The following is a 17,027-nucleotide window of genomic DNA, read 5'->3' as shown; positions in this document are numbered from 1 at the left end:
CTTCTCGCATTAGCGTGGTAGGGACAAGAGATGTGAGTGGGAATGCAAGTTCTGCCCACCAAGTGAGTTTGACCGAGGTGTGATACTTCTTAATGTCTGGCAAGCCAATGCCACCCTGACGTTTGCGTCTGACCAGTTGCTGCCAGGAGATTCTGGGCGTTTTATGTCGCCATACGAATCCAGTAAACATACGCCTAACGGACTGGAAGAATGCATCAGGTAGGTCAATAGGAAGCATCGCCATTCGGTATATAAGTTTGGGGATCAAGTACGTCTTCAGTAAATTCTTCCTTCCAAACCAGGAGAGAGGAAGATTGTCATAGCCAGTCAGAGAGCGTTTCAAATCCTCAAGGAGGGGTGGGAAATTAGCACTATACAAGTCCTCCAATCTCGGGGTTAAGTATATTCCCAGATATTTAAGCTGCTTGGTGGTCCACTGGAAGGGCGTCAGCCGCTTCAGCATAGCAACTTCGGAGGGGGGTAGTGTGATATTCAGCACTTCAGACTTTGAGAAGTTAGCTTGATAGCCCGACAAAGTCCCATAAAACAACAGTTGGTCCATCAAGGCCGGTAGACCGGTAGAAGGATTCGAAATAAGGAAGAGCACATCATCCGCATATGCGGTTGCTTGAAGAGATTGGCCATGTACAGAGACTCCTTTAACTTCCGTGTTCTGCCTCACCGCTTGTAACAGCGACTCCAACACCAAGACAAACAAAGTAGGGGACAACGGGCACCCCTGTCGGGTACCATTGGCAATGGTGAAGCTATCAGATAATATGCCATTTACCTTCAGTTTTGCCGTTGGTTGGGCGTATAAGGATAGGATCGCCTGTATAAACCTATCCGGGATAGCGAAACGTGCCAGTGCTTCCTTCATAAAATCCCACGCCACCCGGTCAAAGGCCTTCTCGGCATCTACGCCGAGAAGTACCAGCGGGAGGCCTTTCTTACGGGCAAGATAGATCAATGGCAACAGTTTAGCAGTGTTGTGCTTCCCCTCCCTCCCAAGCACAAAACCTGACTGTTCCTCACGTACCAACTGCGGAACTAATGGTTTAAGCCTATTTGCGAGAATTTTGGCCCAAATTTTGATGTCTGTATTTAAAAGCGAGATGGGGCGGTAACTGCCACACAAGGTGGGGTCTTTCCCCTCTTTCAGGATTATTGCAATGTGGGCTTCCTGTGACTGTCGTGGTAAGGATTCACCGGTCAGTAGCGAATTACAAAGAAGCGTCAAACGTGGCAACAGGGGCTTGGCAAACTTTTTATAATAGAACAGCGGCAGGCCATCAGGACCAGGGCTTTTCCCTGTAGGTATGCTTTTCATGACATCCTCAACCTCCTCTATAGAAATCGGTTTCAGTAGCAGGTCAGAGGTGTCAGCAGGCAACGAGGGTAAGTGCAGGCCCTCCAAAAAGTCTCTGATCTTCAACTGTCTGTCAGGGCCTGTAACAGAAGTCGGGGGCAGATTGTACAGTCCCATGTAGTAGGAGACAAACTCAGAGGCAATGTCACGGGTATCCACTCGACTTTCCCCATTGCTGGTCCGGATAGAGGAGATAAAGGACTTCGCCCTCTCCTTCTTGATAAGGTGAGACATCAATTTACCGCCCTTATCTCCGTGGGCATATAAGAGTTTCCTAAACTGCATATGCTGCTTCGCGGCTCTAGCATTCAAGATATCTAGCAATTTGCTTCTAAGAAGAGTTAGTTCCGCAAGGTGCGATAGCACTAAGGATTGTTTGTGTAGCCTCTCCACTGAGGAGATTCGGGACAAGAGGTCGTCGAGCTCCTTCTGTTTCTGTTTCTTAACTTTAGATGCCAAGGCAATGATGATCCCTCGCATATATGCCTTATGCGTCTCCCAGACCATTGGGAAACTCACCTCTGGGGTGGTATTGATAGAGAAAAATTCGTCCAAGTGGCCGGAGAGAAACTGCACGTTGTCCTCTGAGTCCAAGAGCATCTCATTCAGGCGCCACATCCAGGCAGGTTTGGGTAGGCGTATGAGTTTGAGCACCATAGATACAGGTGCATGATCGGATATAGTGAAGGATCCGATCGTCGACGATTGTATCTGGGGAAGAAGACAGTCTGAAACAAAAACGTAGTCCAACCTGTGATAAGTAGCGTTAGGTGTCGAGTAGAACGTGTAGTCTTTCTCAGCAGGATGTTGGAGGCGCCATGCGTCAACTAGCCTCAGGTCATGCAGCGTGGACAACACTCTCCGCATAGCTTTTTGTGAAATAAGTTGACGGGAAGAAGTAGAATCCAGAGCGTGATTGAGGGACATATTAAGATCGCATCCCAAGATCACAACACCCTCCGAAAACAATTGTAGCGTCTGCAGTGCGGACAATAACCAAGCCACCTGTCCCGTATTAGGGGCATAGAGGTTCGCCAATGTATACTTTTCAGAAGCGATAGTCCCTTTAAGGAATAGCATACGCCCCTCCGAGTCCATATAGTGAGCTGTGCAGATAAATGGAAGATCTTTGTGTATCAACGTAGAAACACCCTTAGAAGCCGAGGAGGGGTGTGGGTTGTGGAAACATTGCGTAAATTGTGTCCGAGGGAAGGATGGAATGCGGGAGCCCTTGAAATGAGTTTCTTGTAAAAACACTAGGCCCACCTTCTGCTTCCGGAAAAACGAGAACACATGTCGTCTTTTCTGCGGGGAATTCAGGCCTTTGATGTTATAGGAGATGCAGTTTAGCGAGGCCATGCCTGGTGCAGGACGGGAGAGATAGTAGCAAGGGGAAAGGGGAAGGGAAGGGAGGGGGGGGGGGCGTAGAGCCAAGTAGTGGGTGAGGAGAAAGAGGAAAAAAGGAAGGGAGGAAAGGGAGAGCGTGAGAGGAGAAGGACGATAGGGGGGGGGAGAGAAGAAGGAGCAAAAGATAAAAGGAGTAAAATGAATAAGAGCAGCAGCAACTCAAAAGAGAAACTGCCCGACAGGAAAGGTCCAACAAGTAATCCAGCTAACACTCACGTCAAGTAAAGAAAAATTTCGTCTAAAAAGACAATATGACAACAATACCGGCGGAGGTAAAAGAAAGGTCCTGATCGGAACGGGACCGTTTCTGCTCAACAAAACTTGGTCAAGGTATGAAGAAGTCAATAATTACAGAAAGTAACCAACAAACTATAGATGATCATGCAAGGTCATAACAAGGTCATAACAAGGCAGATGAGAAAGCGTACTAATCAAAGCAATACTAGCAGCCTAGCTTCAGGCACACGCAATCAGTAAGCCAAAACCAGAAGAACAAACGTGTCCATGGGACACCGAACTCAAATAAGACCGCTATGTAGCCCTAGAACAAGTGGAGGGGGAAAAAAGGGGAAGGAGGGGGGGGGGGAAGGGGGGAAAGGGAGAAGGGAGAAGGGAGAGGGGAGGGGGGGATGGGGGGGGGAGAAAAAGGGGGGGGGAGGGGGAGAGAGGGTAGGAAGGGGGGGAAAGGGAGAAGGGAGGGAGGAAAGGGAGAAGGGGAAGGGGGGGAGAAGGGGGGAAAGGGAAGAGGAGGGGGAAAAGGGGAGGAAGGGGAGAGGGGGGGGAGGGAGGGAGGGAAGGGAGAAGGGAATGGGGGGGGGAAGGAGGAAAAAAGGGGGGGGGGAAGGGGGAGAAAAAGAGGAAAGAAAAAGGAGAAGAGAGGAGGGGGGGGAGGAGGAAGTGCAGGGAACAGGGAGGAGAAGTAGGGAAGAGGGTACACACATGACGTAGAATACAGAGCACTCAACACCTAAAGACCGTAGCCACTATACAAGTGTGAAGGAAAGGACTCAGTAAGAAAAAAGGCGAAGTGAAAGAGAAGCATGAGGGGGAGGGGGGGGAGGAGGGTAAAGAATGGGGGAGAAACAATACAGGAAAAAGGAATGGGGAAAAGGGAAAAGGAAGAGAGATCAAAGACTAAGAGAGAGGGAAGGGGAAGAGGGGAACAAGGAGGACAATAGGAGAAGTTAGAGAAAAATGAAGAAAGTCTAAGGCACCTGCAGCTTCTGGCAGTTCAGAGACCGAGGGGTAGCTGTAAGGGATATTCAGTCCTTCATAGGGGTTGATTTAGAGGCTGGAGTCCCAGACAAATGAAGCAAAGCTTTCCGGGCCTTTGGAGATCTGTATCTGGACGCATGTTTGGAGAGGTCCGCAGAATAGGGTCGGAAAAGAGGCACTTGAATCGGGTCTTCCTGCACGGGCAACCAGGAGGGTATATCTATCGGCGGAATGTCCAGCACCTCCCATAATGAATCCAGATCTTGTGGGGAATGTATAGCATACCTTCGGCCATTTTTTAAAACCGACAGGCCAAAAGGGAACAGCCAGGCGTACCTTATGCCTCTGCTCTTCAGCTGATCAAGAAGTGGTTTCAAGACCCGGCGTTTTTGTAGCGTTGAGGGTGCCAAATCTTGGTAGATCCGCAGAGGGAGCCCATCATAGGACAGGTCGGTCTTGTCTCGCGCAGCCGCGAGTAGCTGAGAAGTGTGCGCTGAAGACAGTAGGGCACAAACTATATCCCGCGGCGGATCCTCCGGTGCAGGTTTAGGCCGCACGGCCCTGTGCACACGCTCCACGCACATAGTAGCCGCAGCATCGCCACCTACCAGGGAGGAGAAGACATCCGCTACGATACCCTGTAGCTGTTCAGGTAAGTAGGCCTCTGGTAGACCTCTGATACGTAGGTTGCGGCGCCGGTTGCGATTCTCCAGATCTTCCATCGCTAGGTAAGCGTTGTTGAGATGTGCTGTGTGTGTCTCTAAGCGCTCCGAGACATTTGTCGCCATCTGCAGTACCTCAGACTGATTAGTCTCAACGGCGTCCACTCTCCTAGTGATCAAATTAAAGTCCGCTCTCAGAGCTGCCAGTTCTGCCGACACAGGAGCTAAAGCTTGGGAAAGAACCCGTTTTAGATATCCCTTTGAGATGGGTGCAGGATTATCATCCTGAACAGATCCTTCTCCATCAGAGTCAGGGGAGAGTTCTTCCCGCCTTCCGGACTCGGCGGGCGCCATCTTCCTCGGCCTAGCCGGGGAACCCAGGGACTGTTTCTTAAGGAATTTCTGCATTCCAGCTTGCGAATTCTGCTGACCTTTCGAGTCCGAAGACTCCTTAGCTCTCTCTCCTCCACCCTTGACCATTCTTTAGCGATAGATAGCTGTATATGAGCAGGTTAACGGGTCCCAGCGACGGAGCTCTAGCAACAAGCGTCCATCACTATACGCGGTCAGGCCACGCCCCCCCTTCTTTTTCCACTATATACTATTATTATACTCTGAGGTCTCTTCAGACCCCAGAGTATAATAAGTGGAGCCCCAGGAGAGGCAATGAAACATAAAAAAACAATGTTACTCACCTTCACTGCGCTCCACAGCCGCTCTGTGCTCTACATGCGCTTCTGTCTGAAGTCAGCGACCACTGATATGACCTCAAGGGTCACATCCGGCATCATTGCTGACTTCAGGCAGAAGCGCCAGCAGAACACAGAGCGCAGGGAAGGTGTGTCACCTCTCTTAACCCTCCACTTACTATTCTCTGGAGTCTGAAGAGACCCCACAGTATAATAGCTAGTGAGTGGGAAAATTTGGAATATCCTAACAGTTGGAATATTATACTGTTTGGAGGGGCTGCTATGGAACATAATACCGTGTGCAGGAGCCACTATGGGACTTATACTATGTGCAGGGGTCACTCTGGGATATAACACCATGTGCAGAGGCCGCTATGAGACATAATACCATATGCATGCTGCCATACGGTGCTCCTGGACACATACATTTACCACTAATTGGGGATGTACATGGACTTTCATTGCTTCTAATGGAAAAGTACAGCTGCGTCCCCAGGAAATAGTAGCAAGCGCATGCGTCCTGAAGCATCTGGTGGCAGCACTTCTGTTATGGTTTGAGGTATATGACTTTAGTTTAGGGGTCGTCAGACTTACAATTATTAACCGGCGCTCTGAGGACCTCATCTTTGATTTTTTTTTATTTAAATCGGCACGTCAAACAAAAAAGGTTGCCTACCCCTATTATACAGTAATACATCCCATATAGGTCTAGTGTTTTGAGACACAAATATAACAACTAAAATGTGGCAATAGAATATAAGGTAAAGAAAATAAGAATAAAAAGTTGACCCTTATTATACAAACCTGTTATACTTAAACCATGTAACAGGGTCAAAGGTGGGAGTCATTCAACTATGGGGTTGAAGTATACCCCATAGGTGTTCGGTGTAGGATGCACCAACAAGCTAGGGCAGGCTATGGTACCTAAATTTCCAAAAAAGGAAGCAATGGATAAGTCAACACTATATGAAAAAGACCTCATCCCCAAATGGCCAAATGGGATCATAGGATCACGTCTATCTTATATGATATATTAATGTAGTAAATTCTGTGCATTTTTAGGCAGCACCAAAGAAAGAGAAACATTTCAGAGGGCTCAGGAGAAGCTGGCCGGAAGAGGAATGGGAGCTAGAAGAAGCACTGTCGCATTCTCAGCCACTGACACAGCACCGCCACCAAAACCGGATTTCAATGCCAATTTTAAATATAACAATGACATACAGATTGGTCAAAATGTCACATTCAGCCTGGATCTGAAAAATACCATTGATAAAGAGATGACTATACAAGTAAAATTGACTGGCTCTGCTATTGTATATACTAATGCCTCAGTCAAGGATGTGCTAACCAGTGCTCAGTCTGTGAAACTGGGGCCAAAAGAAGGTGAGTTTCTCTGTTTTTCATGTGTAAATTACGAAATTTACAGGATTTATATTTTAGATATTTGAGTAACAATGTATTAGCGCATTCCTTAAAGGGTTGTAAACTTTGGACAATTCCTACTATAAGGGTCCCTTGACAATAAACCAAACCACCGCAGGGTGCATTCACACAGAGTAACGTGCCGCGTGACCTGGCACGTATACGCCGTGTGAGATTTTGAGCGCCGTATACGCTCCCATTGATTTCAATGGGAGCCTGGATCGTATACGCCGTGTTATTTTGCGGCCGTGATTTTGCGGCCGCAAAATAACGCGGCGTATACGAGACTAACTCCCATTGAAATCAATGGGAGCGTATACGGCGCTCAAAATCTCACACAGCGTATACGTGCCAGGTCACGCGGCACATTACTCCGTGTGAATGCACCCTGAGGCTAAATTCACAATGAGGTTTTTGGTCAGGGTTTTGGCAGAAATCCGCCTCCAAACCCTGAACCAAAAAACGCCTCACCATTCAGAGTATACAAAATGCTTCTGAGTCTTTTCCGCTAGCGTTTTTTTCCACTAGCGGCAAAAAAAGAAGCGAGATGTTCATTCTTTTTGAAGCCTGAGCATTTTCCGGCTCACGGCTTCAATGCAAGTCAATGTGAGTCGGTTTTTCCTGCTCACGTTCCTGCTCACCCGAGGCGGAACCTGAAGCGTATTTGGCAAAACCCTGATCAGGAAACACCAGGTGTTAAAATAAGACTCCCATTGACTTCAATGACATTTTACACGTGTATTTTGACGTGTATTTTGATGTGTATTTTGACGTGTATTTTTACACGTGTAAAAAAATGTAATTGAAGTCAATGGAAGTCTTATTTTTACACGTGTATTTTTTACACGTTTATTTTGCCAAAATACACGCGCATTTACTCCGTGTGAACAGCAGAGAGAAAAGGGCTTGCAGGGCGGAAACCAGGTGGACCCCATTATAGTCTATGGGGTTTGTAGGTTTCTACATGCAACCGCTTTTTAAGCAGACAGGGTCTCAATCTTTCAGATTCGCATGCGGACCCAAAAGATGGAATCCCGAACGCTACTTTGAACCTAGCATAATGCAGGACAGAACAGGTCCTCCAAAGCAAGAAACTCTATACGTTTGTAGAGCTCACTTTTATTCCCAGACACAGAACTTTGTGATGTCAATTTTGCGGCAGAATCCACAGCAAAATTGTGCAGGATGCTACGTTAACATTCATGATAGAAGTGGCAATTGCTGCATCCTTCCATTTAAACCCAAAGAAGGCATATGCCATACAGAATTTGAAGCTGATTTTGAAGCAGAAGCTACCTCAGGCTGCTTTCACACGGAGTAACACTCCGCTCATTCTGACACGTAAACACTTGCCAGAGTGCGCGATGTAAAACTGAATCCCATTGAGTTCAATGGGTTTGGTCTTACGCGCGCTACCCATTAAACTTAATACGCGCGTATCACATTGAAAGCAATAGGTGAAAAAAGCCTCCCATTAAGTTCAATGGGTAGCGCGCGTAAGACCGAACCCATTGAACTCAATGGGATTCAGTTTTACATTGCGCACTCTGGCAAGTGTTTACGTGTCAGAATGAGTAGAGTGTTACTCCGTGTGAAAGCAGCCTCGAAATCCACTCCAAATTCTTTCTAAAGGCTACGGCCCCATCGGACGTCCCACAATAAATTGTGGCGCAATTGCATCGTGGTTCTTCCCGAAGCGCTTTACACAGAAAGTTCGCAGAGTTTTCCTCCGCGGACTTTCTGTTGCAATTATACCTATGGGGAAACCGTCGGCATTTCCGTAGTTATAATTGACATGCTGTGATTTCCAAAACCACATCAGTTTTGGAAATCGCGGCTTGTCCGCACGGTGGTTTTTACCACAAAGTGGGCATGGGAGTCACTAGAATCCCATCCACTTCACCTGTACTGTAAAACACCGTGATTTTTCCCACGGCCTTTCCACCGCAGGCAAATCACGGTGTTTCCGTCCCGTGGGGTCCAGCCTAAATGTTCGTCTTACCATACAGCTACAGCTGGTGATACTTGATCAGTGGAGAGCTTCAGCTTGCATGACAACCATCCTTAGCTGACCGCAAGGACAGGTTGCAGTAGAGTCTATCCAAAAAGCACTACCTCCATAGACTTCTGTTGTTCAAGAATACAAGAAGTGATAACATACTTATTTTTCCCTCCGACTTGGATTTTACGAAAATGTCCCAGTCTAGGGTTTCATGTTTTCTTTCCCTTTTTTGTGGGTTCGCCAAGGGGTTTTGCAATCTGCTATAACATAGGGAGCTATAACAGTTTTCTCTTGAAATAAAGTTCTTACTTTCCACTTATTTCAGAGAAGAGCATCCCATACACTATACCATATACTGAATATGAAAATGCCTTGACTCCAGACAACATGCTTAAAATGATGGCAGTGTGTGAAGACGAGAAAGGGGGTAAACTCCTGGTAGATTCAGTGATCATCCTGAAGAATCCACCTATTATGATGAAGGTATTCTAATGTAATATGTTACATATATATATATATATATATATATATATATATATATATATATATATACACACACAGATTACACACATACTGTACCAGTAGACAGTGACATAACTAGGAATGGCGGGGCCCCGTGGCGAACTTTTGACATGGGGGCCCCCCCGACACCTAAGATCTCGACCGAGTCCCTCCTACGCATTCCTGCGTGCTCTATTATGACCAATAGTGGCCCCTGCACAAAGTATTATGTCCCTTAGTGGCCCCTGCACACAGTATTATGTCCCATAGTGGCCCCTGCACACAGTATTATCCCCCATAGTGGCCCCTGCACACAGTATTGTACCCCATAGTGGCCCCTGCACACAGTATTGTACCCCATAGTGGCCCCTGCACACAGTATTATGTCCTATAGTGGCCCCTGCACACAGTATTATGTCCTATAGTGGCCCCTGCACAAAGCATTATGTCCCTTAGTGGCCCCTGCACACAGTATTATGTCCCATAGTGGCCCCTGCACACAGTATTATCTCCCATAGTGGCCCCTGCACACAGTATTATGCCCCATAGTGGCCCCTGCACACAGTATTATGCCCCATAGTGGCCCCTGCACACAGTATTATGTCCTATAGTGGCCCCTGCACACAGTATTATGCCCCATAGTGGCTCCTGCACACAGTATTATGTCCTATAGTGGCCCCTGCACACAGTATTATGTCCCATAGTGGCCCCTGCACACAGTATTATGTCCCATAGTGGCCCCTGCACACAGTATTATGTCCCATAGTGGCCCCTGCACACAGTATTATGCCCCTTAGTGGACCCTACAGGACTAAATACTGTCACGTCACCGCTGACCGCTATACCAGGACAATTGTGGATAAAAAAAATCTGGTCCTGTGCATTACAATTTAGTAAGTCCATGTGCCTCATATTAATAGCAGTTAACCCCATCATGTCCTTCACATTAACCCCTGTGTGCCTCACCACAAGAGTTACTGATATGTGAGAGACATGGAGGTAATAATAAAGTATCTTCATCACTATTACCCCCATATGTCTCACATATCAGTAACTCTTATGGTGAGGCACACAGAGGTTAATGTGAGGGACATGATAGGGTTAACTGCTAGTAATATGAGGCACAAGGAGTTACTAAAACAAAAGTAATAACCCCAAATGCCTGATATTAATAAGTATCGTAACCCCAGTATGTACCTGTGTATCTTTAGTTTCATTTTCCTTCTTCCTTTCTTCCTCTTCTTCTCTTGCAGGACGGCAGGAGCTCGTCAGGGATAAGCCCCGCCTCCTGGGCTCTCCTCAGCCCTCTCATTGGTGGGCAGAGGACCGGCAGAGAAAGGGAGGGGGGAGAGAGGGAGCGTCCTGAAGCGCTGAGAGGAGCCAGACCTGCAGCTCCTGTGTGTCAGCCGTTGCTGCAGCTTCGGGGCCCCCTGTTGGTGGAAAGTATTCCACCAACAGGGGTCCCCGATCATTATACTCGGGGGTCCGAAAAGACCTCCGAGAATAATGATAGCAGCGGTAGCAGCTGTCACCGGGCCCCTGATGTCCCGTGCCCTGTGGCAGCTGCCTCTGCTGCCTCTGTGGTAGTTACGCCACTGCCAGTAGACATATAAACCTCACCAGGCAAGGTTATCTAGGAAGGTGACATTTCAAGCAATCAATGGGAATCCAAATGCACAACAGTGATAACAGTGATATAAATATATATATATATATATATATATATATATATATAATCCTGTATACTCTCTCCTCAACGTCTTCTGTCAGTCGTCATTACATTACAGTGCACTGTCTATATCAAGTTACACCAGCAAGAAATGCCTGCTGTTGTCACTTGCTCTGCAATAAGAATAGAATAGCAGTAAATAAAGACAACATTCCTTGTTCTCTGTGTAAACAGGTCTCCTGGGGAAGTATCTGCAATAAGAGACCAAATTGGTGTCAGCAGTCAGAAAGGGAGAGAAAGATGAACAAATTTTCTCCCAATGAAAGGTTGAATAGCAGAGAAGAAGTCAGGTGTAACTTCCAGCTGCCCCACACATCAGCTGGGGCAATACAGAGCCTAAAAAAGAAAAACCCGAAAAAAAACACACACCAAGTACCATCTTAGGCAATGAATGGGTTAGCAAGGTTTATAATACAGGTTATGGAGCCTGCTACAACTAGTGGGAAATAAGATTAACCCTTGAATTTAGCTTTTTTTTTTAAAATAAAGTAACCAGGTTCAGTTTCTGAAATACACGCCATGAGGTTTGATGTTTGTCTCATGTATTTCAGGTCATAGGAAAAGCCCAGCTGAATAAACCTGTAAGTGTTGAGATTACTATCACCAATACCACCCCAGAAGAGGCCCATGACTGTGTTATGACCATTGAGGGGAGTGGGCTGGTAAAGGACAAGCTCATCATAGAGTAAGTACAATAAGGTTTCATAGCCATCTTGCTTTTTGGAACATGCTCAGCTATATCTTCTTGATGCCAAAAAAGTCACATGGATAAATTTAAGCGGATCTGACTTATTGTAATACAGGTGAAGGTTTCAAAGATGGGGTTAGGTAAGTGTAACTACATGAGGATTCGCTAACAAAAATTAAAATTACCCTCAACCATTGCCAGAAGCAGCAACTGCTACCGGGCCCAGGAGCCTCAGAGGGCCCAGGGGCTTCTCTAGAACATAACAAGAGACCAGGATACAGATATATACTGTATAGCACATAAGTGGGTCCCCATTACAGATTTTGAATTGGAGCTCAGGACCTTCGTTTTACGCCTCTGATTTTCAGTGTCATCTGCTGCTATCTATGACCAAAGCAGGCCAAATTGGCCCCAATTTCCCACTATAGATTGTTCATTTCCACAGTTGCCATTTGCAATGGTCCTGTCCAGTAAAAGAAACATTTCTGTTCTGATGCAATTTTTTACATGGACATCAAATAAGTGACAGATGAAGAAGATGCACTGATAGTAGACTATATGTCATCTATGCTCTACACCTTCACTGGCTCCTAATAGAACATCCTATGTCCATATGCCCAGTTACATCACATAGATATCTCAGTGGGGAAACCCTAATAATAGTCAAAAAAGAGAGACCCTGCAAAGAGTGACGCCTGCTCTGGAGGACTCCTCATGACCATATGCCCATAAATGGGTGCCCTGTAATACCCCATTACTCTAGCTTTCACACTGGTAACAGCCAAGGTTGGTTGGTTGCTGGAGGTTTCAGCAGTGGTACCTGCAACAATCATCTGATCACCATGGGGTCCTCCTTCAAGAAGGTCAGTTTAAGGTAGACAGTTCCTGTTAATATTGTCTAAAATATGCACATATAATGTGGAAACAATCTAACGTGTTTAGGGGCTAGAGAATAACCAGGGTCACTAAGATCAGGGCTGGATGTCATTGGGTCCGATCCTTTTATCTAGTAATACGACAAACCACTGCTAGAAGTATCTGGTAGTATTTTGTCTCCCTGTCCGTACTGAAATGTGGGGGGAGGAGAGGGGTAATATCTGTTGGCTCTATACAACCGTCTAATGCTTATGGATAGCTTTAGACTAGTGTGAGCATATGAGTTCTATAAAAATGGATTTGTTATCAGACAAATATGCGGATATTTTAAAGGGGGTGTTAAGATATTGGAAATATAATGGTGTTTCTAAGAACAGCACCACTTTTGTCCATAGTCTGTGGATGCATGATCTGTCAATGTTCATGTGTCCATCTTGAAGATGTCATGTCAGAGGAGCAGCATCGTCCCCAAGCCTCTCTGTGTTGTCATACATGCCCCCATGTCTCGGTTTGTCAATCATATATATAGTACATACATATACAGTAATGAACTGTAGAGGTGTCAAGATACTTAAAGGGGCTCTATCAGCAAAACCTAAAAAAGAATGATCTACTTACGCATCGTGCACACTGGTTGGGCATTCAGGGTGTGTCTTCTTCATCCACGCCTCCTCTTCCTCCGATGTCCTTGGGTCCCGTCCTCCTCCGGCGTTCGCTAACTGGAGGAGCTAAAAAAAAAAGGCCTGGGCGCATGCGCAGTAGCCGTAGTAGAAGCAGCATACTACTGCGCATGCGCCCAGGCCATTTTTTTTTTATCACTGTCAGTTCGCGAGCCCCGGAGGAGGACGGGACCCGAGGACATCGGAGGAAGAGGAGGCGTGGATGAAGAAGACGGCACACCCTGAATGCCCACCCAGCGTGCACGATGCGTAAGTAGAGCACATTCTTTTTTAGGTTATTATTTTAAAATGGGGGGGTAGTTTAATATAACATTTACGGTGCCTGAATAGCCTTTTTAAAGGCCATTCACACATATGTGGGGCTCTATCAGCATGATTTTGCTGATGCCCCTTTAATGTTCTTGTCATTATATGTGGAAAACTTCTAACATGCCTAACCATGATGTACCCCTGGTGTATATGCATAGTCTATGTCAGCAGTATATATAGTTAACTCCTTATATCTCATACACATGTGGAGTTGCAATATCAGCTTAAGGCCATGGACAAGACTGGCACAGTTTCTATGAAAAGGGATCATCTGACCAGAGCCCATTTTTGACCACTTGCAAAGAAAAAAGTCCATAAGCTGTATCTTATATATGTATATATTGTTTTTTTTCTCTTCAGAGTGCCCAAACTGAAGAAGAACCAAAAATCCGTCAACAAAGTGAACGTTGTACCATACCGAGATGGACCAAGATGTCTCATGGCGGACTGCTCATCTGACAAATTTACTGATGTTAAGGGGTCATTACCAATACATGTTGCTTCAACCTAGACATTACACAATGTATTACAAGGGGTTAGTCTTATATACATAACTGAATAAGTGTGCGTCTTCCTTTTAAAGTGGTTGTGTCATCAATACAAATGGCAGAAAGTAAACTAGAATATCACAATCACCTGATCATAATAGCACCCCCTGGTGTTCAAAATGTATAGGGTTGTGCATGTTATTCTAGTGAGGCTCTGTCAGTCATGCATGTCCTGTAGAATACAGTACAGCTTCTGCGGTATCCTCTGTGAAAGAAGCAGGGATATCATTTAGCCTTACCATTTGTATGCATGGCACAACCCCTTCACTCCTTTATGAATATGGTGTGACAGAGGTATCTTGTGGGGAAAATGATTAACAATTAAAGGCACAGATCATGCATGTAAATAGCGACAAGAAGAAGGGAGAAAAAATGATTTAATTGCTGTAGAATTAAGTTACCTGAAATATGTTTTCCTATTGGGCTGGATACATGTATATTAAAAGTTGAATGATTTGTAATAAAATGAAAACTACAAAATAATTTATGCTTTTGAGAAGTTTTTGTGTGACTGTCAATGGAATCAGGGATCACTAAGAATCGTGTGCCAAGAAGGTACCGTATATACTCGAGTATAAGCCAACCAGAATATAAGCCGAGGCCCCTAATTTTACCACAAAAAACTGGGAAAACTTAATGACTCGAGTATAAGCCGCGGGGGGAAATGCAGCAGCTACTGGAAAATTTCAAAAATTAAAATGGTCGGAGTTTTTGGGTGCAGTAGTTGCTGGGTGCTGGGGAAGGGGAGGGGGTGTTTTGGTTGTCTGTCTGCCCCTTCCCTGAGCTTGAGGACTGGGTTTTTTCTTCCCCCACTTGGAATTCAGCCTGGCTGAATATAGGGGATCTGCAGTGCTCCTATTAACCCCTTCCCGACAGAACAGGAGCACTGCAGATCCCCTATATTCAGTAGACCAGGCACTATAAGGGTGAATTCACACTGAGTAAACGCTAGCTTATTCTGAACGTAAAACACGTTCAGAATAAGCGGCGTCTAAAGCAGCTCCATTCATTTCTATGGGAGCGGGGATACGAGCGCTCCCCATAGAAATGAATGGGCTGCTTCTTTCACTCCGTGCAGTCCCATTGAAGTGAATGGGGAGTGCCGGCGTATACGGCAAGCTCTGCTCATGCCGGAGCGTACACGCCGGCACTCCCCATTCACTTCAATGGGACTGCACGGAGTGAAAGAAGCAGCCCATTAATTTCTATGGGGAGCGCTCGTATCCCCGCTCCCATAGAAATGAATGGAGCTGCTTTAGACGCCGCTTATTCTGAACGTGTTTTACGTTCAGAATAAGCTAGCGTTTACTCAGTGTGAATGCACCCTAAGACACAGGGATACCTAATATGTATGTGTTTCACAGTCACTTTCTACTTTTGTATGTATTCTAGGGTGATTTAGAACTTTTATTTTTTTAAATCTTTTTTTTTTTTTTTTGCACTATTTTATGGGAGATTCTATACATTGATATTATGGCTGGCCATAGACCAGACAATTTTTTTTTTTTTTTTGTTGCTGACTCGATTATAAGCCGAGGGGGGCTTTTTCAGCACAAAAACAGGGCTGAAAAATTTGGCTTATACTCAATATATACTGATGCTATAATGTAACACTAGCAGCTCAGATGCTTATTAGTTGAATGCACATGTAATGGTTGAGAATTCACTGCGGAATAATGTTGCAACAAAGGATGGCACTGACACCATCATCAATAGTGGAGAAACTTGCTGTTAAACAGGTGGCCTTTTGGACAATACAAGGATACAAACAACCTTCCAAGGGGACCTTTCCCCACTTTCACCAACTCTTCACATCCTTCAAGAAAGCCACTCCATTGATTTCAGCACCGTTGGCATTTTTTCCTCTAGCCCTTACCATTTCCAAGAAACCGGTGTTGTTAGTTTTAGCACCAATATGCTAAGTAGGCTTTCTACAGTCCCAGACTGTCGATTCCAGCCAAATATTGCCCATCTGATTGTAAAATCTGATTTACATATTGGTGGCTAAAACTAACAACACAGAAAATGTAGGGGTAAAGAAAAATTTTTGACTGTATTGGAATTGGTGGAGTAGAACCTATTGATGGATGCAAAGAGTTAGAGAAGAAAGGTTCACTTTAAACCTTGCAACCTTAACAGAATAATAGGAGTTTCTATGACCTAAGTTGTCGCTGCAGTGAGTGCTGTGCACACAGAGCTTACAGTGTATGCCATCAGGTCCATGTACAAAACACAATTAAAGTATAAGTTAAGATAAAATAATCCTTAATAGTCCCAACATGGGGAAATTCAGTGTGATACAGCAGTATGGATAGTACAGTAGTATATAGCAAGAAAGAAACACATACAAGCTCATAGCAGATAGAGAGATATTAGGAGTCATAGCAACTAAAAAGAAAGAAAAGAACTTCAGGATCATTCAGTTCTCTGTGCAAAGTGATGTTGATAATACAGCCCGACCGCGGTTAGGGACACGAGGAGGGGGCACAGCATGTAGACATAACAGGCAGAATCTGCTTTTTGCAGAGGTGGGGAACATATGTAGCTATCACAATAACATGTGATAGTTCCTTTGGTAGATAGTAAGATCTCATGCTCACATCTGATAGTTCAATATCTTGCATCAGCACTATTTTTCCATAACCGCAAAAATGCCCCCAAAAAAGTGCACCATCTTTTATCGCAAGCCCTCCTTCTTACCGCTGTCATGTGTTTGATCTGCCCGAAGAAGTCTGAAGCCATCCAAGGAGACGGGGTGGTGATTATTCCTCCATACTATTGGCTCTCTTGCCATGCTTCCTTAAACTCGTGGGGGAGGATGGTAACAAAGGCTGTAACAAAGTCTCCGCATATTCCCAGGAAGAAGAAATTCCAGTCAACAGACTGCAGGCATCTTCCAAGCATAATTAATAGATGCCAAAAACATTTCC

The 17,027-nt window shown here is 45.4% G+C and overlaps 1 protein-coding gene across 1 annotated transcript in view; it reads left to right on the top strand.

Moving 5' to 3' along the window:
- The window catches only part of LOC142208784 (protein-glutamine gamma-glutamyltransferase E-like), a 48,736-nt gene extending 34,660 nt beyond the window's left edge, over positions 1–14,076 (top strand). Inside the window, exons 10-13 of the mRNA XM_075277490.1 lie at positions 6,405–6,725; positions 9,092–9,249; positions 11,548–11,681; positions 13,910–14,076. Of these exons, the coding sequence (XP_075133591.1) occupies positions 6,405–6,725; positions 9,092–9,249; positions 11,548–11,681; positions 13,910–14,060 (764 nt within the window). The 3' untranslated portion in view covers positions 14,061–14,076. The remainder of the gene's footprint in view (positions 1–6,404; positions 6,726–9,091; positions 9,250–11,547; positions 11,682–13,909) is intronic.
- The last annotated feature ends 2,951 nt before the right edge of the window (positions 14,077–17,027 follow it).

The sequence above is a fragment of the Leptodactylus fuscus genome, chromosome 6, assembly GCF_031893055.1.
Source record: "Leptodactylus fuscus isolate aLepFus1 chromosome 6, aLepFus1.hap2, whole genome shotgun sequence".
Taxonomy (NCBI): Eukaryota; Metazoa; Chordata; class Amphibia; order Anura; family Leptodactylidae; genus Leptodactylus; species Leptodactylus fuscus.
The sequence above is the reverse complement of the archived record's forward strand: the minus strand, read 5'-3'. Positions and strand labels throughout refer to the sequence as shown.